Source organism: Vigna unguiculata, chromosome 2 (assembly GCF_004118075.2).
Source record: "Vigna unguiculata cultivar IT97K-499-35 chromosome 2, ASM411807v1, whole genome shotgun sequence".
NCBI lineage: Eukaryota > Viridiplantae > Streptophyta > Magnoliopsida > Fabales > Fabaceae > Vigna > Vigna unguiculata.
In genome coordinates this window covers 15,910,812-15,936,681 of record NC_040280.1, presented here as the reverse complement: position 1 = coordinate 15,936,681, position 25,870 = coordinate 15,910,812, and the positions used below count along the sequence as shown (strand labels likewise).

Here is a 25,870-nt window from a genome sequence, read left to right as displayed (position 1 = left end):
TATTAATGGAAATACATTCTAGAGTGACTTTGCGTCTTTAGTTATTGTTGTTTTTAATTTTATTTATTTTGAATTTCTACTCAATAATTTATTTTTAAGCATATAGGTAAAATACTTTTATCCACATATTATTTAAAAGTTACTTCAGATATAACTTATTCTTGTAAATCCTATTCAAAACTTATTTTAGTACCTGAATTTGATAACTGAATTTCAAGCACCTTATTTAGGTAGTTAAATTCAGTAGCTTAGTAACGTATTTCTTATAATGTTGATGCAATAATTTTACAATATTGAGAAGGATTTATTGTACGTGCAACTTACTTTGTTGATGTTCACCATCTTCAATTTCAATTTGATTATGTATTTAATTAATTACAAATATAATCACAATAGGGCTTCAAATTAAAATATAATTCATATTATAATCGTAATTACAAGGGCATAATAACTAATTTAAAAGTATTATGCAATAAGAACGAGAAGGTTTCTTGAGTGATGAATTTTCTGAAGGGTGTTAAGACTATGCATGCACTAGGTGGCTATGGACTAATCATAATATACAATGATCTCACCTATAATTTGAAAATACTAAGCTAGACGAAATAAATTATAGGACACCACAATCGGAGAAGGTGACCAATATTCCAGCAATTCATGATGCACTAGAATGTGTTGAGTAGTAGTAATTAATCATACTTTGGGAGGAGGAAGTAACCATTTTGAGCCTTCTATCATACCAAGACCAAGGTAATGCTTAACCTCTGCGTATTTAAGTTTCCTTGTCAAATGAGAACGCCCTGTGGCATCTGCACCAGGTCCTGTGTTCATATACTCTCCAAAATAAAGAGTTCTGCAGTTGATCAAGTATGAAAACGAAATATTGTTTAGAAGTTTATAATTAAAACAAAGAAATAGGAAGTATTATGCATCACAAAACCATTGTCATGAAAAATTAAATTAGAAAGTTACTTGTCATATTCCTTGTGATTATTGTTACTCCACCCTGCCTTGTTGAAAATGTTGCCCATGTTACAGTAAGAAAAGATCACTGTGGAATAACCAAACCATGCTCTTCCCAAGTAAGCACCTGTTCCAGTTCCAGTAAGTTCACAATGGACAAATGAGAAGCCATTGTCCTCTTTCTTACTTTTTCTTGCTTGTGCGGTTATAAAAGTAAGCCCTGAATCACCTAGCGTTCTTATTTCACAATTCTGCATCAGAAAATAAAACCTCAATATTTATTGAAACTATATTTTGAGCACCATATATTAAATGTAAATGGAGTTTAGGAATTTTTATATACCACATATAATGACTTTCCACTTCCAAAAATGTAATCAACAGTTCCTTGAATGTAGCAGTCTTTGAAAAAATGTCTATTTGCATCATCCAATAATGTGTCTTGGTAACTATAAATCTGGCAATTATAAAATGTGGCTTTGTCTCCAGAAATTCGTAATGCAACTGCTTGACCTTTTACCGTGTTTAGACCAGGTCTTGGTGCGGAGTTCTAAAACATCAAATTCGTAAACCACATAAGAAATTTTTTAACAGAAATGTTGAGGCATTCATAGTATACTAACCCGGATTATTATGTTTGCCCCCACAAAATAGTCTGATAAAACAGACAATGTCCCACTTTCAACAGTGCCATATTGTTTTGCCGTGCCTCCATAGGTCAATGTTGGCATTTGCCCTGGGGTCCCATAGAAGGTGATGAAAGGTTTGTTATTTGGAACAACGATTTTCTCTTTGTAAGTTCCAGGTCCAATATGCAAAATTACACGCTTCTTGTTCCCGTTAGGTATGCTTTTAAGGGCATCGGTGATGGTCTTGAATTGCCCTTTGCCATCTTGCCTTACCTTAATCACCGTCTGACCTTGTTCAGCAGCTACTAATTGACTGTCTAGAGTACCCTTTCTGTTATTTAAAGGCTTTACATTATTTGAAAACCATTGTCCTAATTGAGTCTTATCAGAAGGCATTGGTGTATCGGCAGACAACACAACCTGGGTTGTCAGAAAAACTACCATCAGAGTCAGCTGAATGCTAAATCTTGTAGGTTTTGAGGCCATATTTGAAGTTATTTTCTTTTTTATGTTTTTTTTTTTTTTTTTGTTTTGATGAATACACAATTGCAACTCAATTTATAAGAGGTACAGAACATTAGGGACTCTAAGTTTGAAACATTGCATATATCTAGGAGAGTTATTTTCATTCAATGGCCCTTCTCGTTTGAAGCTAAAATTAACTCGGAAGTTAAAAGTTGAGGCAACTGAATTGTTACAGTAGATCATACACGTATATAAATTGAAACAGAAAATATTTTCTCCACACATAAAATAGCACAATATTTTTGTGCAATAACAATAGGTCATAAAGAAATTAGGAAATATTAGAAGGTAGATTTTTATACATCATTAGGTAATGGAAACTTAATATATTTTGCTATTCCTTATGATTCTTTTTTTTTATTAAAAATGCTAGAAGGATCATAGTTAGCTATAGCTCCTGTAAAATCCCAGAAAATGGTATTTTAGAAGTGATAGTGGTTTAAAAATAGTGAGACTCGATTATTTTAATATTAAAAAGGTTTTAGTATAAATAGAATTGTTATAAACGAGTTTCATTATTTTAAAACACATCATCTCTCTAGAAACCACTTTTCTAGAGCTCTCTGACTTCTCTCTAAAAGTTCTGTCTTTCCGGTCGTCTGATTGAAGAACCGAGACCGTAGGATTGATCCTCTCGGCAAGCTCTTCAATTTGGACCGATCAGTTTCTCCGTTCGTGTAAGTTAAGTTTCCGCTGTCTTTTTGGTCTTTTCTGTTTTCTATGGCATGTAAACCCTCTTTCGCTTGCATGTGCTGTTTTATTTATCAATATGAGTCTCTGCTGATCAGTGATCATAATGATATGTCCTGATCGTTCTTGTGATGTTTCTATATGTAGATAGAGCATCTTGTGGAGTTAGAGACGTTTGACGTTTATAGAGTTGTTTAAGCAGGAAACCAGGTAAGGGAAGCTAATGTCTATTATGTCTCACAAACCTGTTAAGAATGTTATTATATGATTATTCTGTAATTGACTGATATATGCTTGTTTGTAGTTGTAGATATATCAATATTATGTGGTTTAAGAAAATTCTTTAAAAGTCATTAGCTTACCCTTCTTCTGTGTTTTTGTCTTGTGTTGTATGTTTTCCTTTTGCGATGATCACCTATTCGGTGGGAGCAGTGGTGGATGCTGTTTCAGAGGCACCTCTGGAGGTTGAGGAGTCATCTTTTAGGTCGGAAGGAGGTCTCAATGAGAAGTTGTTGTAAGTTGTTAGCTTGTGTTTAGGATTAGAAAGGTTTGGTATGTATAACTGATATATTTATATAGTCTGATCATTTGTAAGACTGTATTAATATACTTTATACATTTGTTTATTTGTTTTGAATACTAAGGTGGAATATCCTATTTTATTAGTTTTAAGCTGCTAAAATTGGGATGTCACATTTTGGTATCAGAGCAGTTCGTCCTTAGGATGACTTGAGGGTTGTGGGTTCGTCATGTCTTGTAGGTTTAAGTACTCGGGTTTAGTAGAATTCGTTTGTGAAACTAGAAGTATTAACAACAGAAAACATCTTGATATAGTAGTGAGGGTGCACACTCATGACTAGATCAGAGGTAGTTTTCCTTTCTTAATTCTAATGGTTTGGGGATATAAGAGTGATAGACCAAAGGTTTTGGCTGTTAGTAGACGTTAGAGTTTTGTTTTTTATGTTATGGTTTGTCTTCATTGCACTTCTGTGCCTTGTGTTTAGTGTCTATAGTGATAAAGAGATGCAGATTCAAGGTCAACTTGACCTACTAACCTTTATGAAGGTTGGAAGGGATCTCTGAAACAACTTCTTGCCTCAAAGATATGAAGTTGTTGTATGATGCTTATCGATGAGTGAGGGAAAGCTATGTTTTTGGTGTGTAGACTAAGATGTTGGAGTTGAGCAACAACGTGTGGAATGAAAGAGGTTTAAGACAAGTTCTTGGGATCAGATACCACAAGCTTTACAAAAGGAGTTAAGTCTAGAGGTTAGCATAGGGGAAGATATCAGTGTGTGCCAGTGAAACAATGTTTGAGAAAATTAACTTGGTTTTACCTTCGGGTAGTGTTCAGGTTCAGAGATATGTAAATATAAGAGGTTCGAGGAGAAATGTCATTTGATATAGTCATATGACCATATCCATTGATTTTCTTGGATTGGTAAAAGAGAAGCAGATGGAAGATCCTAGGTCGCAGGATAATGAGGTTGTATGGCACAGAGAGAGCTAAGAAAAGCAGGAGACACCGAATGTGTGTAAAGACGACAAATCTCTTGTGGGAGGTTAAGATGGAGTAGAGTTTGAGGATCAATCAGGTAGGCTAATGTTTCCTAAGTAGATGGAGAAACAAATTGTGGATGATATTGAGGTGGCATAAAAGTTTTATGCTAGGTTAAAAAAAATCAGAAAAAGATGATTAGATCTTTTCAGTTGGTAGCAGCGTCAAAGTCGAGTATAGTAGGGATGTTGCAAAGAAAGTAGTTCACATGAGAAGAAAAAAAAAATTGACCTTGGTATGAGGAAGAGGAATTCAAGTATTGAAAGATGAAGCGCATTGTTGAGTTTAATCTTGTGAGAATGGCATAAACTAGTAAAGAAAGAGCACAGTCAAGGAGAAGAAAAGTCAGGAGTGGTCGAGATGGTGTTCATTGTAGTTGTTGCTGGAACAGTGAGCGCAAATGATTAGATTCAAGGATACAAGGTATAAAGGTGGTGGCTGGACTAAAGGTTTGAGTTTCGCTTAGGCTAGGATATTTTTTACTGTCGTTGATATGGTAAATGAGTCATGGTTAACTACAAGAGGGGAGTTAGATTTTAAGTTAGTGGTTTTGTTACAGTTGCAGACAAGTGAAGTTTTCTTGGGTGTGTGGTTTGTCTCGTGGTGATCAAAGGATTCAAACTGAAAGTCAACGTAAATTGTTTCCTTAGCAAAGTTTGGAGTATAATCTCCAGGGTAATTGGGTTTCTTTCCAAGCTCATTCTTGAGGATTGTGATGTCAAAGGAAGTCATGTTCCTTATTTCAAGAAGGTGAGTAAGTGGATGTGCATCAAGTATGGTATAATGTTGAAAAGAGAAAACAAAGTGTTACATTTATGAGTGTTTATCTAGAAAAGGCCATTGAAGAACAGACATGAGAGATCTTTGTGTTGGAGAAACTTTTTTGGGTATGTTCTGAAGCAGATACTAGATCTAACCTTGAAGTAGTGAGGTTGTTATTGCATTGGAGTTTGAAGCAGAATCAATGTCAACAGTTCCTTACTTGAGGGTTTGTTCTAAAAGCGTGGAGTAGAGACGATAGGTGGAGTAGTTAGTGGTTCAGTTGTAGTGTGTCACCTTAAGGATTACAACATAACAATTTGGAAAGAGAAGTGGTGGTACGTTAAGATATACAAGCGTAAGTGTGTTTAAAAGAGGTGAATCTTCTATGATGGATGATTAGAAGGAGCGGAAACATGCGGAAGGAAAGGAAGTTCTAAGAGTGACTCCAAGCAAGGTTTTTTCAAGTAGGTTGTTGTTGTTATCAAGGTTTTGTGGCAAGTTTCTCATGTATGAAGAGTTTCGTCAAGATGTTGAAGAAGAGCAGAATTGGCGTTTCAAAGTTGATCATTCTTGGTACAAGTAAGTCTTTGAGGTCTTTAGTGACTAAACAACTAGATGTGAGAATGCTTGTTGATCAGAGTCGCGCAGTGGAATGATGATAGGGCATGCTTATCAATAGTGGGAGTACATGACTAAACCACTTTTCTAGAGCTCTCTGACTTTTCTCTAAAAGTTCTGTCTTTCCGGTCGTCTGATTGAAGAACCGAGACCGTAGCCCAAACAAAACGTGATGTCCAACCCAGGCAGACTATGCAGCGCAATCATCTCTTCCTGGTTGACCTCGAGTGCCTCTCGCATCTGCTCACATTAACAAGTTGATGATCATCAAAAAAGAAGAATGACCACATACAAGACAATCAAACAAGCAAACAGGGTAAGCTAGAGTAGATACCATACATCAAGTAATCACATGATATTACACGATCCAAGCAGTACATATATCATCCAATCATGTTATGACTTCTCAAGCAATACACTAGACTCTGACTGGACTCATCCGGATATGTATAATCTAGTCAGATTCAGTGGATGCTTGCACTTGTGGTGGATACCTCTGCTCACCCCTGAGCTGTTCACCCCTGAGCTAAGTGTTACAATTGTTATAATGTTTCAATCCTCCACACACAAGGTTAGCCCTTAATGAGTTTCAGGCCTCCTACTACTCTCACCACAAGAGTCAGTTCGTTCTAAGTGAGACTAACTGACTCCTTAGAGTGTTAGAATGCAACCTTACCTTGAATCCTTACCAAATTATACGGATGGGGCACCACCATGAACACCCACTAACAGGAGTCATGGAATTACGTCCCGATCACTGAAGCACGATCCTAAAATCTCACCTAGAGATTTCAAGGAATTACGCACTGACACATAACAAATATATTCAAACAATCAAATAACAATAATCAAGCATTCAAACCTCATGTCAACCATTGTAACCACTTCCCATTCGTATTCCATGTTGAATCCATACCATCTCATTCTTCCCAATTCACACATATAGAATTTCATCTCATATAAGATCACATGCATCATACGACTCATGCATAATCATTCTCCTCATGCTTTTAATATAACAAATCAGCTCAAAATAGTTGCCAATCATCAAAGAATAGAGAAAACAACAAACATTCCAGTACCCTCGCCCAGCTCCTCGCTCAGGCCCAAAGCTCTCGCTTAGGCGAGAGGGACTCTCGCTCAGGCGAGCTCCCTTTGCCCAGGCGAGAGCTCGACAATTTGGAATAGGGGCCAATCGCACTAGCTCGCTTAGGCGAGTGATAGAGGCCGTACCCCACCAAATTAAAACATATTAAATGCAGTACATGAAAGTGAACCAAGTCGTCTCCCAACGACCAATATTTTCATTCAAAGCGAATTTTCCAGATGAACACAACAATAAAACACAGAGGGGGAGGTTGGCAGACAGATTCGGAATGCTAATCAATAGATTAATTTAAATGCTACAGTGACTAAAACCGTATTGACATCCCTGATTCAAACGCAATTTCACTTATCATAGGCCACCAAATTAACACCAACCCTGCCTTGTCTCAATCCACTAGATAATAATTCACTAAGCGAAAATTACAATCTAGCTTCATTGTGCAATTAAGCAATGCACACATCCTTAAATTCGTGACAGCCAAGCTACATACATTAAGCATGAACGTATCTTAAACAAAACACATGCAAGTACTCTGTAAATTAAGCATTGACAGATTCACCACATGCATTCCACGAATTCAGAACAAAAACATGGCAGATTTCATAAAACAAGCACAACCTCAAAGCTTCATTGCATTTTTCATCAAGGAGTCAATACACGAATTTAGCTAGACATGGAAATGAGTAATTAAACACTTCAAAACTGAAATCACAAAAATCAGAACCAAGAACCCTAACTTATCAAATCTGAAAACGCAATTTAAGAGCAAAAATTGAGATTTCAAAGCTAAAATGGAATGCAAAACAGTGATATCATATATAAATGCGAAAACCCCATGAATGGGTATTGTTCCAAGTCAATAAAACCCAAAAACGAACTGCCCAAGCAAGAAAACGAATTTCAACGTAAAACCCTCAATGGGTGCTGTCAAATATGCATAAAAGCGGTAAAAATGAGCCAAAAACGTGAAAAACTGCAAGGGGGGCGTCCATGGAAGCTTGGAGAACGAAAATGGAGGTTTTGAAGAGAGGTTGAAGATGATGGGGCGGCTGCCTCCTTCTCATGCAGACCTAATTCGTGGTCATATCACCCATGCCACTCAGAATTACAAAACTGCCATTATGAGCCGCAGAGTTACAAAAATGCCATTCTAGGCCTCAAATGTTGACCCATTGACTTTGCTGACGTGGAAATGACATGGAAATGATGTGGCAATGATGTGGAAAGTTTCTTCAACTAAATATTAATGTCCAAGCTCCAAAATTGCTTCACCCAAATACCTAAAAAATAATTAAAAACAAAAATTAGGCCAAATAATGTGAAATTAGTCCAAATTCGGAACAGTGGCCCAATAAAGCCCAACAGATGAAAACACTCTAATGATGAACAATTAAGCACTAATCAACTGTCTAATGGGTACACAAAGGCTAGTGAAATGGAAGAAAATAATGACTCATCAAAATCGACCACACTTACCCTTTTGCACTCCTGGGCAAAATTAAAGAGTAAAGCAAAGCAAGGACATCACAAACATAACAAGAGAGACAAAAAGACACAAGACAAACAGACACATGACAAACGGACTCGACACAGACAAATGGAAACACATCTAACACAGAAGGATTCAAAGCTGCAAGGTATCCGTGAACATCATCCAAGCAGTTCAAAACATGTCAAGTACTCAGTTCAGCTTAAGGAGAGAATTGAAAGCAACATAACCTCACGAAATATGCACTGTATCACTCAAATCTCTAGGCTACTGTTTACTCTCAAAGCACCCTTGAAAAACAAACATCAAACAGACTTGGCAAGCCTCTAGAACGAACAACCAAACCAGAAACACATGCAGGTCAAGATCAGAAGGACTTTTCAAGGTTGTAATGGGGCTGAGGACAAGGTGTGGAACATATGGATAAGTAGCTAAGCAACCAAGGAAATAGAGGAGCAGTGGGGAATAAGTCTCAATCAATCATGAAAGTAATCCCAAAAACTAACACTTCCAACTTCGGTTCTCACACAATGCTCAAATCCAAACTCCTTTTTATTTCTTTTCTTTATTCTCTTCTTTTTTTTTCTATACAGAGAACATGCAGAGAAACAACAATTTTGAAATCCCACTTTGGTGTACAAATGAGCAATTCCAAGAACCAACAACAAGTGCGCGCACAACCACACTTGTTGTGCGCGACCACACTTAATTGAGCACCCATTCCCAAAACAATTCCAAAGCTCCAAAATTTCCTAAGGTAGGAATAATCATGGTTTTTCAGGCTAAGGGCTTGTAATGAGCTGTAAAACAATGAAAGGGTATGCAGGCTCAAAAAGGGGTATCAACGGAAACAGTTCAAGGTAGGCTCATCTGGTTGTAGGCTCACAGAACAAAATTGCCTAAATCATATCCCAACATGCATGTGAATCAGAAAGGCATTTAGAAAGAGTCAAGCCAAGGCCACTGTGCAAGCATTCAAGAGGCATATATCACACAATCAAAGAACAGAGAGTGGCTCAAATTCTTACACAGGGTAAACTAATTCCAAAAGCAAGTTGACATGCAAAGACAAAGCAAGGATAACAGTTCACAGAATAACCAACAACTCATCCTCCAAAGTGAAGTGAATGTCCCAAACAGAAACAAAAACATCACACTAATTAACACAAATTAACAATAATGAAACAAACAAACAGAAACAACAACAGATAGACAGACCTGGACAAGTGCAATAAAAGTAAAGAAGAAGGGGAAAGAAAACTCCCTAAATCATGGTGAAACAGCAGTGGGGTCAAGCAGGGAAGTTTCCTCCACAACAGTATCCACCAAGGCAGGATTGTTGAGGAATGGCTTAAGACGATGCCCATTCACTTTGAAGCTCTTATCTGTGGACTGGCTTTTGATTTCAACTGCACCATAAGGATAAACATTAGTGACAACAAAAGGACCAATCCACTTTGATCTCAACTTACCCCCCATGAGTCCAAGTCTGGAGTTATACAGTAAAACTTGCTGACCAACAACAAATTCCTTTCTAGCAATGGAGCTATCATGGAATCTCTTGGTCTTCTCCTTGTAGAACATAGAGTTCTGATATGCCTCCAAACGGATCTCATCCAACTCGTTCAACTGCAACTTCCTTTCCTCCCCAGCTTGATCAAGAGAGAAGTTGCATGACTTGACAGCCCAGTAGGCTCGATGCTCTATCTCCACTGGAAGGTGGCATGGCTTACCAAAGACAACCCGATAAGGAGACATCCCTATAGGTGCCTTGTAAGCAGTCCTGTGAGCCCATAGAGCGTCCTCAAGTCTATTGCTCCAATCCTTCCTGTTGGGCTGCACAATCTTCTCCAAGATCCTCTTGATTTCTCTGTTTGAGATCTCAGCTTGCCCATTAGTTTGAGGGTGATATGGTGTAGAAAGTTTGTGCACAACCCCATACTTTTGAAGCAAAACCCCCAAGGATCTGTTGCAAAAATGGGTGCCTTGGTCACTAATAATAGCTCGAGGAACTCCAAACCTGCAAAATATGTGAGACCTAACAAAATCCACAACAACTCGAGCATCATTAGTTCTAGTGGCTTTGGCTTCCACCCATTTTGAAACATAATCAACAGCAAGCAAGATGTAAGTGAAACCAAAAGAGACAAGGAAAGGGCCCATGAAATCTATACCCCAAACGTCAAACACCTCACAAAATAGCATGGGTTGTTGAGGCATCTATTGTCTCCAAGAAATGGCTCCTATTGCTCGTTGGCATTCCTCACATGTGCTACAAATCCTCCATGCATCTTTGAAGATGGTGGGCCAATAAAATCCGCAATCTAGCACCTTACGAGCTGTCCTTTGTGTGCCAAGGTGACCACCAGGTGCAGATGAATGACAAAATTTGAGGACCGAGTCAATCTCATGGTCCGGAATGCATCTTCTGGTAACCTGATCACTGCACATTTTCCACAGATAGGGTTCATCCCAAATGTAATACCTAGCATCGCTCTTGAGTTTATCACATTGAGCTCTGGATGCTAGGGGAGGAAAAACAGAAGCAGCAAGATAATTAACAATGTTAGCAAACCAAGGTGAGGAAGAAGTAGAGAGTGTCAACAAACTTTCATCGGGAAAGTCATCCCGGATCGGTGTAGCATCATCAGTAGACCTCTCAATCCTGCTTAGGTGGTCTACAACCAGGTTTTGTGCTCCGCTCCTATCACGGATCTCAAAATCATTGGAGCCAGAGCATCCATCTTATCAGCCGAGGTTCTGATTCTGCCTTCTTCAACAGGTACTTAAGAGCTGCATGGTCAGTAAACACAACAACAGGAGAACCAAGCAGATAAGATCGAAACTTTTCAAGTGCAAAAACTACCGCAAGGAGCTCTTTTTCTGTTGTGGTGTAATTTGATTGGGCAGCATCTAATGTCCTGGAGGCGTAGTAGATTACCCTCGGCTGCTTATCAATCCTTTGAGCTAGAACAGCCCCTAATGCATAGTTGGATGCATCACACATAAGCTCAAATGGGGTTGTCCAGTCGGGCGCCTGAATGATTGGAGTTGTGGTCAGGGCCTTCTTGAGGCAATCAAAAGCCTCTTTGCATCCTTCATCAAAGATGAAATCAACATCCTTTTGCAATAGGTTGGACAGTGGGAGGGCCTTCTTACTGAAGTCTTGAATGAAGCGCCTGTAAAACCCTGCATGGCCAAGAAAAGAACGAACCTCTCGCACAGAAGAGGGGTAAGGTAACTGTGAAATAATTGAGATCTTGGCAGGGTCAACTTCAATGCCTTTTTTTGAAATTATGTGCCCCAATACTATGCCTTGTTCTACCATGAAATGACATTTCTCAAAATTGAGAACAAGGTTAGATTGGATGCACCTGTTTAAAACTCTGTCTAAACTATCCAAACATGCATCAAATGAGGACCCATATACAGTAAAGTCGTCCATAAACACCTCTATGCATTTTTCAAGAAAATCACTAAAAATGCTTAGCATGCACCGCTAGAATGTGCCAGGGGCATTGCATAGGCCAAACGGCATTCTCCTATAGGCAAAAGTGCCAAAGGGGCAGGTGAATGTGGTTTTCTCTTGGTCCTCAGGTGCAATGTGAATTTGAAAATAACCAGAAAACCCATCAAGAAAGCAATAGTGGGACTTACCTGCCAAGCGCTCAAGCATCTGATCAATAAAAGGCAGGGGGAAATGGTCTTTTCTGGTTTCTTGGTTTAGCCTTCTGTAGTCAATGCAAACCCTCCAACTGTTTTGCACTCTTGTTGGAATTAGCTTCTCTTTTTCGTTCTTGACTACAGTGAGGCCAGTCTTCTTTGGAACAACATGGATGGGGCTAACCCACTGACTATCAGAAATGGGGTAGATGATCCCAGCTTGTAGAAGCTTGGTCACCTCCTTCTTTACAACATCCGAGATGGCAGGGTTGAGTCGCCTCTGTGGCTGTCTCACTGGCTTTGCTCTATCTTCCAACAATATCCTATGCATACATGTTGATGGGCTAATACCAGGGATGTCAGCCAATGTCTATCCAATTGCCTTCTTATGCTTCTTAAGAACTTGCAACAACCTCTGCTCTTGTTCAGCAGTGAGAGAGGTGGAAATGATGACAGGCAGTTTGTTCTCCTCCTCTAAGTAGACGTACTTGAGGTTGTCTGGCAGTGGTTTCAACTCTAGAGTACTGGATGCTGGCTGAATATCAGGAACCAGAAGGGAGGGAGAAATGGGTTCCACAGCCTGTACCTGAGCATAACAATCAGATGCATATGTACTTCCTGCAACATGGTTAGTGCAACCTGATTGTATAACATCAAAGTGAATAGGTACAACATCCAGAGAGTCAAACTCTGTACATTCAACATTATCCACATCATATTCAGCATCATCAGAATCAGAATCAGAATTAGAATCAAGAACATCAATGCATGCAAATTCAGATAACTCAGACACGGATGAATGTTTTAATGTATGCAAAGAGTGGAAATCAGAAATCAATCCATCAACAGCATCATCAATAATATCCACGTGAAAAACAGAATGATCCTCAGAAGGATGTTTCATGGCATCCAGAATGTTGAATCGCACAACAATATCATCAAACTCCATGGACAAAGTACCTGCATGGACATCAATTTTGGTTCGTGCAGTTTTCAAAAATGGTCTGCCTAAAATGATTGGTGCAGAACCATGTGAAAATCCCTCTTCCATGGCAAGAATGTAAAAATCAGCAGGGAAAATCAATTCACCAACACGAACCAAAACATCATCAACCAAACCTGCGGGGTGGGCAACACTTCTATTTGCCAACTAAATCACCACACCCGTAGGTTGCAGGGGTCCAAGAGAAAGAGATTTAAAAATAGATAGAGGCATTACATTTATTGAAGCACCAAGATTAAGCATTGCATTTTCAAATTTATTGTTACCTATGATGCAAGGTACACAAAATGTACCTGGGTCCTTGCACTTCTCAGGAATCTGAGGAACAGATTTACCTATCAATGCTGACACATTTCTGCCCATGCTGATCTTTTCGTTTCCCTTCAGCCTCCTTTTGTGCGTGCATAGCTCCTTCAAGAACTTTGCATATCTAGGAATCTGTTTAATGGCATCCAACAGAGGTATGTTGACCTCCACCTTCCTGAAAGTTTCCAAGATCTCCCTGTCAACCTCTTCCATCTTTTTGCTTGGAATGGCTCTTGGAGGGAAAGGAAGAGGTATGGAAGGTGCAGCAGTAGAGGTGGAAGGTGTAGAAGTCGATGTGGAAGGACCAGCTGCATGAGCATGACGCTTTCTCTGAAGTGTGGCAGGGTCGGCTTCCTTTGGAGGTGTAGGCTCGAAAGTGGGAACTTCAATGTTCTTCCCAGATCTCAAAGTAATGGCACTCACATTCCTAGGATTTTCCACCGTCTGTGATGGAAGCTTGTCAGAATTCTGAGCCTGTGCCTGGTTTAGCTGAGTGGCCATTTGCCCCATTTGATTTGTCAAACTTTGGATTGAGGCCCTAGTCTCCTGCTGAAATTGCATATTTTGAAGGGTCATCATCCTGACTAACTCCTCCAACGAAGTAGAAGAAGAAGGTGCAGGTGCTGCAGCAGGAGCTGGTGTGGGTACAGGTGGAACATGAGCAGCTTGTGGTGCAGGTGCAACTCTTTGTTGTGGAGGTGGTTGCACATTTTGAAATTGTTGGGGCTGCTGGTTACCCTGGTTTCCCCATCTCAAATTAGGGTGATTCCTCCATCCTGGATTATATCTGTTGGTTGACAAATCATGGTGGTTTTGTTGTTGCTGTTGGGGCCTATTGTTGTTGAAAATATTTGCTGCATAGGCCTGAGGGGTATCCACCGGTGTAGAAGAAGAAGGCTGTTGTTGCAATGTTGGGCAAGAGTCTGTAAAATGATCAACAGATGTACAAAGGCCACAAACTCTTGCAGCTGGAGCTCTCTGATTGGAAGCAAGTTGATTGACCAGTGTAGTAAGAGCATCAATCTTACTTTCCAACTTCTTTGTGTACCCGGCTGCTCCTACATCATGAACACCTCTAACAACTGTGGCATCACTCCTTGTGCCAAATTGTTGAGAATTTGAAGCCATGTTCTCTATCAGTTGTCTGGCTGCAGCTGGGGTTATGTTACCAAGGGCACCACCACTTGCGGCATCAATCATATTTCGATCCATGTGGTGTAAGCCTTCATAAAAATACTGCAGGAGGAGATGTTCAGAAATCTGATGGTGTGGACAGCTTGAACAGAGATTCTTGAACCTCTCCCAGTACTCATAAAGGGTCTCCCCAGATTGCTGCTTGATGCCAGAAATCTCCTTCCGTATGGCTGTTGTCCTTGAAGCAGGAAAGAACTTGGCAAGGAACAATCTCTTCAGGTCATCCCAGCTTGTGATGGACCTAGGTGCTAGGTAGTACAGCCAGTCTTTCGCATTACCCTCCAAAGAATGAGGGAAAGCCTTCAAGTATACATGGTCCTCTTGTACATCTGCAGGCTTCATGGTGGAACAGACGACATGAAACTGCTTCAAGTGTTTGCACGGGTCCTCACCTGCAAGACCATGAAACTTTGGCAACAAGTGTATTAAACCAGTTTTCAGCACATATGGAACCTCCTCCTCAGGGTATTGTATGCATAGACTATCATAAGTGAACTCTGGTGCAGTGAGCTCACTTATGGTTCTCTCATGAGGTGGAGGAGGTTGAGCCATGTTATCAGTATGAAAATGCTCAGAATATACAGTATGCTCAGAATGCAAAGAATGAGGAGTGTCAGGAATGTGATGAGAATCAGAAGAATCAGGAAATGTCACTGAATATTCGGCATGCAAAGATGGATTCCTAGGATGCCTACTTCCTCTGTGGAATGTCCTATCAATTTCAGGGTCAAATGGTTGTAATTCACTTGGGTTTCCCCTAGTCATGCACCAAAAAGCACTAATTGTAGTGATATTGGCATTACAAAGGGTATAACTACAAGTATACTCAAACGACCTTCAAATGACTTGAAAATTGGTAGGATATTCCTTTGAGTGGTCAAACAGAAGCACAAAAAAAATCAGATCAAAACTCAAAGCACAAGTATTTTTTCAATTTTTCAAAAGTAAAAAAATGAAGAAAAATCACAAAAAACATTGCTGAAATGTAGAAAATGGCATTTTCTGGAGAATCTGAGTTTGCAAACCGGCGAAGCGGGTTATAACAAGGTAGGAAATCAAATTCTACCCCAAATCCATATAAAATAATAGTGATTCTGATAACCAGAGCAAAAGTTATGGTCCTCTGAAGTTTCACTAAAAATCAGTCCAAAAATTTTTTGAATCTCTTAACTCAGACCATACCAACTGCTCTAGCTATTTTTCCTATCAAGTTCAACGTCTTAGAAGTGGGGGAAAAAATTTCAAGTCAAAACAAGCTCCGTAGCTACCAAAACAAAAATCTAGAAGTTAAATGCCAGATTCGGACACTATTCAAACACTATTCACTACTACAAATGACACTATTCATGCGCGTCGCGACACTATTCACTACACTACACAGAAACACACAGGAATGGAAACAGGCACTGAACTTAACACAACATTAACATCACAATGAACATAGACCAACTCAACCACATTTGAACTACACACACACACCAAAACACAGAACACAAACACACTGGAAATTTTACTTTGAACGAAACGATTGGTCCCCGGCAGCGGCGCCAAATTTGATAGAGGTCGTACCCCACCAAATTAAAACATATTAAATGCAGTACATGAAAGTGAACCAAGTCGTCTCCCAACGACCAATATTTTCATTCAAAGCGAATTTTCCAGATGAACACAACAATAAAACACAGAGGGGGAGGTTGGCAGACAAATTCGGAATGCTAATCAATAGATTAATTTAAATGCTACAGTGACTAAAACCGTATTGACATCCCTGATTCAAACGCAATTTCACTTATCATAGGCCACCAAATTAACACCAACCCTGCCTTGTCTCAATCCACTAGATAATAATTCACTAAGCGAAAATTACAATCTAGCTTCATTGTGCAATTAAGCAATGCACACATCCTTAAATTCGTGACAGCCAAGCTACATACATTAAGCATGAACGTATCTTAAACAAAACACATGCAAGTACTCTGTAAATTAAGCATTGACAGATTCACCACATGCATTCCACGAATTCAGAACAAAAACATGGCAGATTTCATAAAACAAGCACAACCTCAAAGCTTCATTGCATTTTTCATCAAGGAGTCAATACACGAATTTAGCTAGACATGGAAATGAGTAATTAAACACTTCAAAACTGAAATCACAAAAATCAGAACCAAGAACCCTAACTTATCAAATCTGAAAACGCAATTTAAGAGCAAAAATTGAGATTTCAAAGCTTAAATGGAATGCAAAACGGTGATATCATATATAAATGCGAAAACCCCATGAATGGGTATTGTTCCAAGTCAATAAAACCCAAAAAATGAACTGCCCAAGCAAGAAAACGAATTCCAAACGTAAAACCCTCAATGGGTGCTGTCAAATATGCATAAAAACGGTAAAAATGAGCCAAAAACGTGAAAAACTGCAAGGGGGGCGTCCATGGAAGCTTGGAGAACGAAAATGGAGGTTTTGAAGAGAGGTTGAAGATGATGGGGCGGCTGCCTCCTTCTCATGCAGACCTAATTCGTGGTCATATCACCCATGCCACTCAGAATTACAAAACTGCCATTATGAGCCGCAGAGTTACAAAAATGCCACTCTAGGCCTCAAATGTTGACCCATTGACTTTGCTGACGTGGAAATGACATGGAAATGATGTGGCAATGATGTGGAAAGTTTCTTCAACTAAATATTAATGTCCAAGCTCCAAAATTGCTTCACCCAAATACCTAAAAAATAATTAAAAACAAAAATTAGGCCAAATAATGTGAAATTAGTCCAAATTCGGAACAGTGGCCCAATAAAGCCCAACAGATGAAAAACACTCTAATGATGAACAATTAAGCACTAATCAACTGTCTAATGGGTACACAAAGGCTAGTGAAATGGAAGAAAATAATGACTCATCAGCGAGCTCTCATGTACAAGCTAGTAAAACGGATCTGAGCTAGCTTGAAGATGATGGTGCTCTAAACTCTAGCAGAGCTTCTGTTTTGTAAGGGAAAGGAGTCAAGGTTTGATTTTGGCAAAGTGAGAGCAGAATAGGAGTCTTGGCTGCTTTAGGGGCCTTGGCACCCTATGGGCCAGCCATTAGGCCCATCTGCTTAGGACAGGCCCTTAAGACTCAGGGCAAAAAAGGAATAGAAATAAAAAGGGGTCTTATATTCTCCCCAACAAGAAAATTTTCAACCTCAAAAATGAAACTTACCAGGTAAAAAGATGCGGGTGTGATTTCCTCATATCCTCCTCTAACTCCCACGTAGAGTCACATGTCCTCTGATCCCATATGACTTTGACAAGACTGACCGATTTTTCCCTACGTTCCTCAACTTTTCTATCCTCTAACGCGATTGGCGGTACTTCTATAGTGAGGTCCTCTCGGATTCGTATATCCTCAGCCTCTAACACATGAGCCAGATCAAACACATAGAAAATATTTTCTCCACACATAAAATAGCACATTATTTTTGTGCAATAACAAGGAAATATTAGAAGGTAGATTTTTATACATCATTAGGTAATGGAAACTTAATATATTTTGCTATTCCTTATGATTCTCTTTTTTTATTAAAAATGCTACAAGGAAAATAAATTTATTTTTATAAAGTATCATAGTTAGCTATAGCACTTGTAAAATCCCAGAAAATGGTATTTTAGAAGTGATAGTGGTTTAAAAATAGTGAGACTCGATTATTTTAATATTAAAAAGGTTTTAGTATAAATAGAATTGTTATAAACGAGTTTCATTATTTTGAAACACATTATCTCTCTAAAAACCACTTTTCTAGAGCTCTCTGACTTCTCTCTAAAAGTTTTGTGTTTCCAATCGTCTGATTGAAGAACCGAGACCGTAGGATTGATCCTCTCGGCGAGCTCTTCAATTTGGACCAATCAGTTTCTCCGTTCGTGTAAGTTAAGTTTCCGTTGTCTTTTTGGTCTTTTTTATTTTTTATGGCATGTAAGCCCTCTTTCGCTTGCATGTGCTATTTTATTTATCAATATGAGTCTCTGCTAATCAGTGATCATAATGATATGTCCTGATCGTTCTTGTGATGTTTCTATATGTAGATAGAGCATCCTGTGGATTTAGAGACGTTTGACGTTTATAGAGTTGTTTAAGCAGGAAACCAGGTAAGGGAAGCTAATGTCTATTATGTCTCACAAACCTGTTAAGAATGTTATTATATGATTATTCTGTAATTGACTGATGTGTATGATAGGTGAATTGAGATGTGATGTTTGAAAACGATAAATGCTTATGTTTTATATGTTGTTTGAGAATAATTGTATGTTATGGGTGCAATTGGATGCAATTGATGTGAATATTTTGATAGAATTAATGTTTGATACTCGAATAGTCTTTGGTGGAGGTTTTGAAGTTGTATGGACTGGTTGAATAGGTATAATTTTGCTTAAATCAAATTCTGTAGAATTATGCAGATTTGCTGACTCGCGGGGCGAGCCTACTCGTTGGGCGAATTAGTTTATCTGCAGAATTATGCAGAACACTGATTTGTATAATTATGCAGATTCGCATACTCGCTGGGCGAGTGCTACTCGCTGGGCTAGCATAGGCCAGTGGCTGGGCTAGTGCTACTCGCTGGGCTAATTTCCAAGTCAGGAACTTCCAGACCTGGACTAGTGGCTGGGCGAGTGGTACTAGCTGGGCGAGCTGGGGCTAGTGGCTGGGCGAGTGTGTCAGAACCTGAAACTTGTATTTTTGAGTTAAATTGGGTGGTACTTTAGTTATCATAGAAGCTTTGTAATTATTATGTATGATGAGTATATGATATGAGATTGCTTGTATGAGACTGAGTTGAGATTGGTTAATGCTAACCCAAGGAGGATTAGCAGTGATTGTGGTAGTGTATGCATTGAGGTAGGGATTGTCTTGACAGTTATCCTGACGCTCTAATAACCATTCAAATTCTCAAGTAGAGAGGAATGGGGTATGTGGTGAGAGGAGCAGGAGGTCCTAGCCTAGGGGTTTTTCCTTGACCATAGGTGTTAACGGACTGACCTTGTATGTGGTAGAGTTTTGACTCTTAATCTGTCGCTCTGCAGAGCATGAGATGCCACTTCAAGTGCATAACTAACTGGATCCGACCTCAATGCATGTATCCGGATTAGTTGAGTCGTAGTTTAGAAATATATGTGTGTGAATATATGCTTGTTTGTAGTTGTAGATATATGAATATGATATGGTTTAAGAAAATTCTTTAAAAGTCATTAGCTTACCCTTCTTTTGTGTTTTTGTCTTGTGTTGTATGTTTTTCTTTTGCGATGATCACCTATTCGGTGGGAGCAGTGGTGGATGCTGTTTCAGAGGCACCTCTGGAGGTTGAGGAGTCATCTTTTAGGTCGGAAGGAGGTCTCAATGAGAAGTTGTTGTAAGTGGTTAGCTTGTGTTTAGGATTAGAAAGGTTTGGTATGTATAATTGATATATTTATATAGTCTGATCATTTGTAAGATTGTATTAATATACTTTATACATTTGTTTATTTGTTTTGAATACTAAGGTGGAATATCCTATTTTATTAGTTTTAAGCTGCTAAAATTGGGATGTCACAACACCATACATATTAATATTTATTTGCAATTTTAAGCTTTAGAATTTCACTAATACTCTCAACAAGAAAATATTCATGTACTCTAATGGTCAATAAATTATAATTTTTCAAGTGTTGTAGAATGTATTTATGAACACACTTTGTCCATTTTCTCTTCATTAGTCAAAACATGTTTTTAAGTCTGTTATTTTGGAACCGCCTAAAAAATTTTCTCAAGCCACTTTGTGTAAATTCTTGTGATAATACATGATATTATCCCATTATTTTCATCAAAACTTCTCCTAATTGAAGAAAAAAAATATAACCACTTTAAAAGACCATAAACAATGCTTCCAACATTCAATTTCCAAAAGGGTATGTAACACATAATTTGAGAACAAACCTAATCTTAGATTCCTTCCTATAAGGAGCACTAACCTGAAAGCTAGAGACATGAAACATCATTTTTTATAAAAGAGTATATATAAGAAGCCATTAAGCAACAAATATATCTTTTGTTATACCTAAGTTCCATTTAAAATCTAATCATTTGCTTAATCAACAACTTACCATTTTCAAATGGATTATTTGTTATAGGCCATGGTGGAGTAAACATCTCAACAAGACCTATTAGAATAAAAGGCTAAAAAGCAACATGAATCAAACTTCAAAAGATAAAATATTCACTTATTTCTTGTTAAGAAGTTACAATAAATGACTCTCAAGAAAATGCATGTTAAATCTAATTCACAAGATATGATTATAGCAAGTCTAGTTCTAGACTCATCATTACACATATAACAAAATAACTATGACATGCACATTAAATAATTTATATAAAATATGTAAGCATGTCACCACAACAAAAATTAGTTTTAGTTGAGGTTATATTTAGCGTTTCTGAGGTTTTAACCCCAATTAAAAGTATTACTTGTAGTTTGACTTACTCCTAGTAAAACCAACATAGCTAATGGATTACTAGTAGTTTTTAGTAACCCGTGGGAAAGAATAATTTCCCGACGATTTAGAACCCCTATAAATTACCGACGATTTTGAACCCCCATTACTTCTCAAACCCCATTATTTCTTAGGGCTTTCAAACCCATGCTACGTGCATGTTTATTTTTAGTTTTTTTTCATGGGGGTTTCAAAACCCTGTTAATTTTATTAGTTGTCTTTTTTAATGCATTTTTTTAATATGCATAAATTGCTTTTTTTAATGCACATAAATACCTGAGACAATTAAAAAAAAGACAAAAGACAAATATTCTAAAATGATTGTATTATATTGAATATAACATTAACTATTGGATATAGATAAAAAAGTTTACAACTTGAAGCTAAAATAATGTAAAATAACACTAAATTCGTTAAAGAAATTGTTTTCCAAGCACTGCTCCTTGACAACTCCAACACCCATCACTAATGATGCAAATGAGACTAAACCATTGTTGGCTCCTAACATTGTTGGACACACCCAATTTGCCCTCTATGAATTATCTATGTTTCAATATTCAATTTCGTGGTTTTGTTTTGGTTCCACCCTAACTGCATAAACAAGAATTTCAACATGATTCAATGAAGTTTCATTGGTTTTCTGGCCATTAAAGGAAGTCGTGAATGATATCACTTAACAATGGCATAAACATCATTTTCATTAAAATACCAAAATTCAGAAAAAAACTTCTTGTCGAAATCCTCCTAGTTTGCTTAATTGTGCTGAAATTTTATGCTGAAATTGATTCATTAATATTGTTCAAATTGCCTTGAATCAATATTATGATGTTGAACTGTCTATTCACTCTGCCACTCAATGCATGTCAATTAGGTTTAATTTCATTTTCTTACTTAGCTTTAAAATTTTTTGATCTCATGTTTTGTCTTAGGTTTTTGTGTAGCTGTTTTACATGTTCGTTAATTCCATAGCAATTGTACCTATTTTTTTTTAGTATTGTTCACTGTTTCATATTTGCTTCAGTCCACGTTTTGTTTTCATTCAAGTAATTAGGTTCATGTGTCTGTTCTATATGTTCGAGAGTTGCTCTTAGATCTTTAGCAACTATTTGCAGTGCATATTTTCATTGTTCTTGTTCATTCGTGCTGATTTTTTTTTCTTGCATTTTCTATTCAGTTTGAATCTGTTGCTGTCTGAAATTCATCTGTTGGCCAATGATTGATTCAGACCGAAGCACTTCATGAGCATTCCACCACTGTGTTATCTGATTTGTATCAGAATATCTATGTGCACTAGTGGAAAAAGAGGAATCTATGATGACTTATTATGACAGGTATAAGCCACCTATCATAATAAGTTGACCGGTGGCATTTTTTTAATAAAAGTAATAGTTATTATGACTGGTAAAAAGGAATCTATCTTAATAAGTGAGAAGGGAAAATTTATTATGACAAGTGTAGAGGACCTATCATAGTAGATAGGCACAGTGGCAAAATTGAAATTATGTTAAAAATATATTATGACAGATTTAGAGAAACCTGTCATAATATCTTCAAATCCCTAATTTTTTTCCTTCCCTCTTTTTTCTCTTTCTCGTCTCCATTTTCTCTAAAATTAAGAAGCATAATTTCTTTCTCGAAACAGTCATTCGTGCACCGTTCTCACGCCATTCGCTCACCGTCCACTCGTCGACCGTGCGTCATTCGGACTCTTCGTACGCCATCCGCGCGCCGTTCGCACTGTTTGTGCACCGTCCGCGAGCTGTCCGCTCGTCCTCCGCGCACCGTCCGCGAGCTGCCCGCGCGTCTTCCGCACACTGTCCGCGAGCTGTCTGCGCGTCCTCCGCACACCGTCCACGAGTTGTCCGCGCGTCCTCCGCACACCATCCATGAGCTGTCCGCGCGTCCTCCGCACACCGTCCGCGAGCTGTCCGCGCGTCCTCCACGCATCGTACGCCATTCACCCTCCTTATGTTGCTCTTTTTCACAAAACCAAATTAAAAAGGGTTCCAAGTAACTGATATAATTTTTTGTCTTTATCTTAGGAACTCTTCCTTCTATTGTGCACCTTCTGACTCTTCCCTTCATCCTTGATTCTCCCAGGTTGTTGGTGAGTTATTTTCACACAAGCAACCAAGTTTTTTTCTTTGTTTGTTAAATGATTAGATTTAACACATGTCATCTTCTGCAGGCTAAGGTTTGTCATTGGAAAGAGTGTGAGTCTGCTTTATAACGCCTAAGGGGAAAGCTTGTTGATGTTTATCAAGAGGCCGCTGAAATCAGAGTATACAACAAGTTCTTGTTTGCGTTATGTTTATCAAGGGGAAAGCATGCTGATGTTTATCAAGGTTGTAGGTTTATTATATACAATTTCAATTTTTGAGTTTGTTTAGACAACTTAACTGTATGGAATTGGTTTGGTTTGGAATTGTTTGGTCTGGTGATATGAAAGTTATTTGCAGGTGAATTGAATGGAAAGGAAAATGGTAAAATAGAAAAATCATTAAAAAAATCTGACTTACTATGACGTAGTTTGCACTGCCTATCATAGTAAGTCTGACTTAGTATGACAAGTTTTTGTAGTGTCATAAAAAGCGCGCATTTTCTATGACTCCTGAAACTATGACACCAGAATACCTGTCATAGTAAGCTCGTTGTACCTGTCATTATAAGCCCATTTTCCAGTAGTGGTGGAAACTCAAGCTTGGTCATGTGAATGCATAGGCTGTGTTAGCATCTTGTTTTGAGCAGTTTGTATTCATTGACTCTATCATGTTTCATTATTGATATATGTTTTTGGGTGCTATTGCTCGCTTATTACTTTGATTAAGTTTGGGCGCTGCCTTAGTCTAGCATCCACGGGTTTTGTGTTTCTTTTTGCAATTCAGATTTGCTTTGATTGACTCATATCCAGATTTTGAAAATATTGATTGGTCTCTGGCAATTTGAATCTGAATTACAAACTACAATTGTGTCTATTTAGTTTGAATGCCAGTATTTGTGTTTATATTTCTTTTCAGTACGGGTTTAGTATCCATTGTTCTTCAATTTAACCATATGTTTACTTCTCCATGTGTGTTTAGCCTTGCGTGAAACAAAGCCGCTCTAGGTGATAGTTGAATCTAACTTGTTCATGATATGTTACTTTGAATTAGTTGTTCCAGTGATGTTTCTTAATTGTTGCACTAAACCGAGAGATGAGGAATTTGTGTCCAATAGCCTACTTCTCATTGTGGTTTGACAACATTGTGGAATGAATATTAGATTCACTGTGAAACATTGAGTTTGGCTATATCAGTTTCAGTGCACCACATCTTTTCAATTCTGCTTCACTCTCTTTGTATCATGTCCAGTTTGCTGATATATTAATTGCATCCAGTTTTCATGCAGCTGTTTCATTTTGTTTGAATCACAGAGTCAATTTTGTTTGAGTAAAATCTGATGCCTAATTCTGCTAGTCCCTTGCACTAGCCATGACTTTCTTTGTTGATTCTTTGTTGAGTATTGATTGAAATCAGATTCATATGCATTGCTGTGATGCAATTTTTTATGTTGAATGTTTCTTCTTGGTGCACTACTAATTTTAGCCATATTAATTGTCTTGAACTAGGCTCAATTTATATCTGTTATGCAGCGTTGAATCTTTAGTTGATTATGTTGTATCTGTTTATTGTTGTTTGACAATTTCAACATATGTGTTTATTGATACCTGATTCATGGTTCTGATCTATTGTTGGCCAATGGAAGTGTTACGTGAATCTGTCTTGTTCTATTTGGACTTTGTGTTGTTTGACAGTTTCAATTCTACACTTTACTATAGTGTTGTTTCTACATTGCACTGTCTGAGAATTCCTTTGTTTTATAGTGTGCTTTTCAGTTTTTGTTTCTATGTTGAATCAACTTTGAACTCTGCCATATGCATTTGATCATTGAAACTGTTGTGAGTTGTTGTTTAAGATCTTTGAGAGTTAAAAGAAAAAGAAAGAAGTCTAGTGAAAAAGAAATATGATGAGAAATACATGGAACGTAATTCTGGTCTGCAAAGTGAATTTTTGATAAAATGCTTTGAGTAAATAGTGTGCAACACCATCACATATTTGCTACTTTCCTCTTCAATTTTAATTTGCATATGCTCTTTATTCAACTTGTTTTTTAGTCTTGTTTGATTTTGGTTTTGTTAATTATATTCTAGACACCTTCGTAGGTTCATTTTGTGTGCCTTCTTTATTTGTTAGCTTGTTTTCTTGATTGTCTTTGTTGGCTCTCCTTTGAGTTTGTGTATTAAATCCATCACTTGATGTTGTCCTTGCCTCATCTTTGAGCTTTTATTATTTTTTTGATTTTTTACTCTCACGCAGCAACTTACTTTACTCTTATTCTGTTTTGGATTCTCCAATCTCACTGTTTTTGGCAGCCTTGTAGGTGAAGCCTCTTATTGGAGTAGTGGAGTGGTGAGTGAATCTGTTGGGGAATCAACTGCCGAGAGGAAAAAGGAGTGAGTTGGGACTTGAGAGCATCAAAGTGGAAGAAACACTTGAGGGATATACTTTGATGGTTGGACCGAGAGAGACATAGCATAGTTCTTTTATTTTGTGTTGATTATATTTTCATGTCACAGTTTTTGTGTTGTATTATTTTTAATTTCAATTTTTTTGTTTCATTTGGCTTAGGTGGGAAAATGCTTTAGAGCAATCCCATCCTTAGTAAAGTTTGTAATAGTTTTAACGTGTGTAGTGCGAAGCATCAAGGGGTTCCAAAGGCGTTCATGTTCTTTGTCTGTTTGCTTTCAGTTGTCGTTCCACTATAAAAGGTGAATGCCATTTCGTTGTAAGGAAGCTTGGATGAATGAGAGTGGTTGAGT

At 38.0% G+C, this 25,870-nt stretch overlaps 1 protein-coding gene and 1 non-coding gene across 2 annotated transcripts; one reads left to right on the top strand and one right to left on the bottom strand.

The window, feature by feature from the left end:
* Window positions 1-399: 399 nt before the first annotated feature.
* On the bottom strand, window positions 400-2,103 carry LOC114174347 (putative pectinesterase 63). Its single transcript, XM_028059184.1, has 4 exons — window positions 1,587-2,103; window positions 1,307-1,513; window positions 973-1,214; window positions 400-853 (listed from the first exon to the last, which is right to left on the bottom strand). The coding sequence occupies exons 1-4, from the start codon at window positions 2,076-2,078 to the stop codon at window positions 694-696; spliced, it is 1,101 nt and encodes a 366-aa protein (XP_027914985.1). The 5' UTR covers window positions 2,079-2,103; the 3' UTR covers window positions 400-693.
* A 12,468-nt stretch (window positions 2,104-14,571) lies between these two features.
* On the top strand, window positions 14,572-14,680 carry LOC114174771. The gene has a single exon (XR_003602733.1). It is a non-coding gene; the product is annotated as a small nucleolar RNA R71 (small nucleolar RNA).
* The last annotated feature ends 11,190 nt before the right edge of the window (window positions 14,681-25,870 follow it).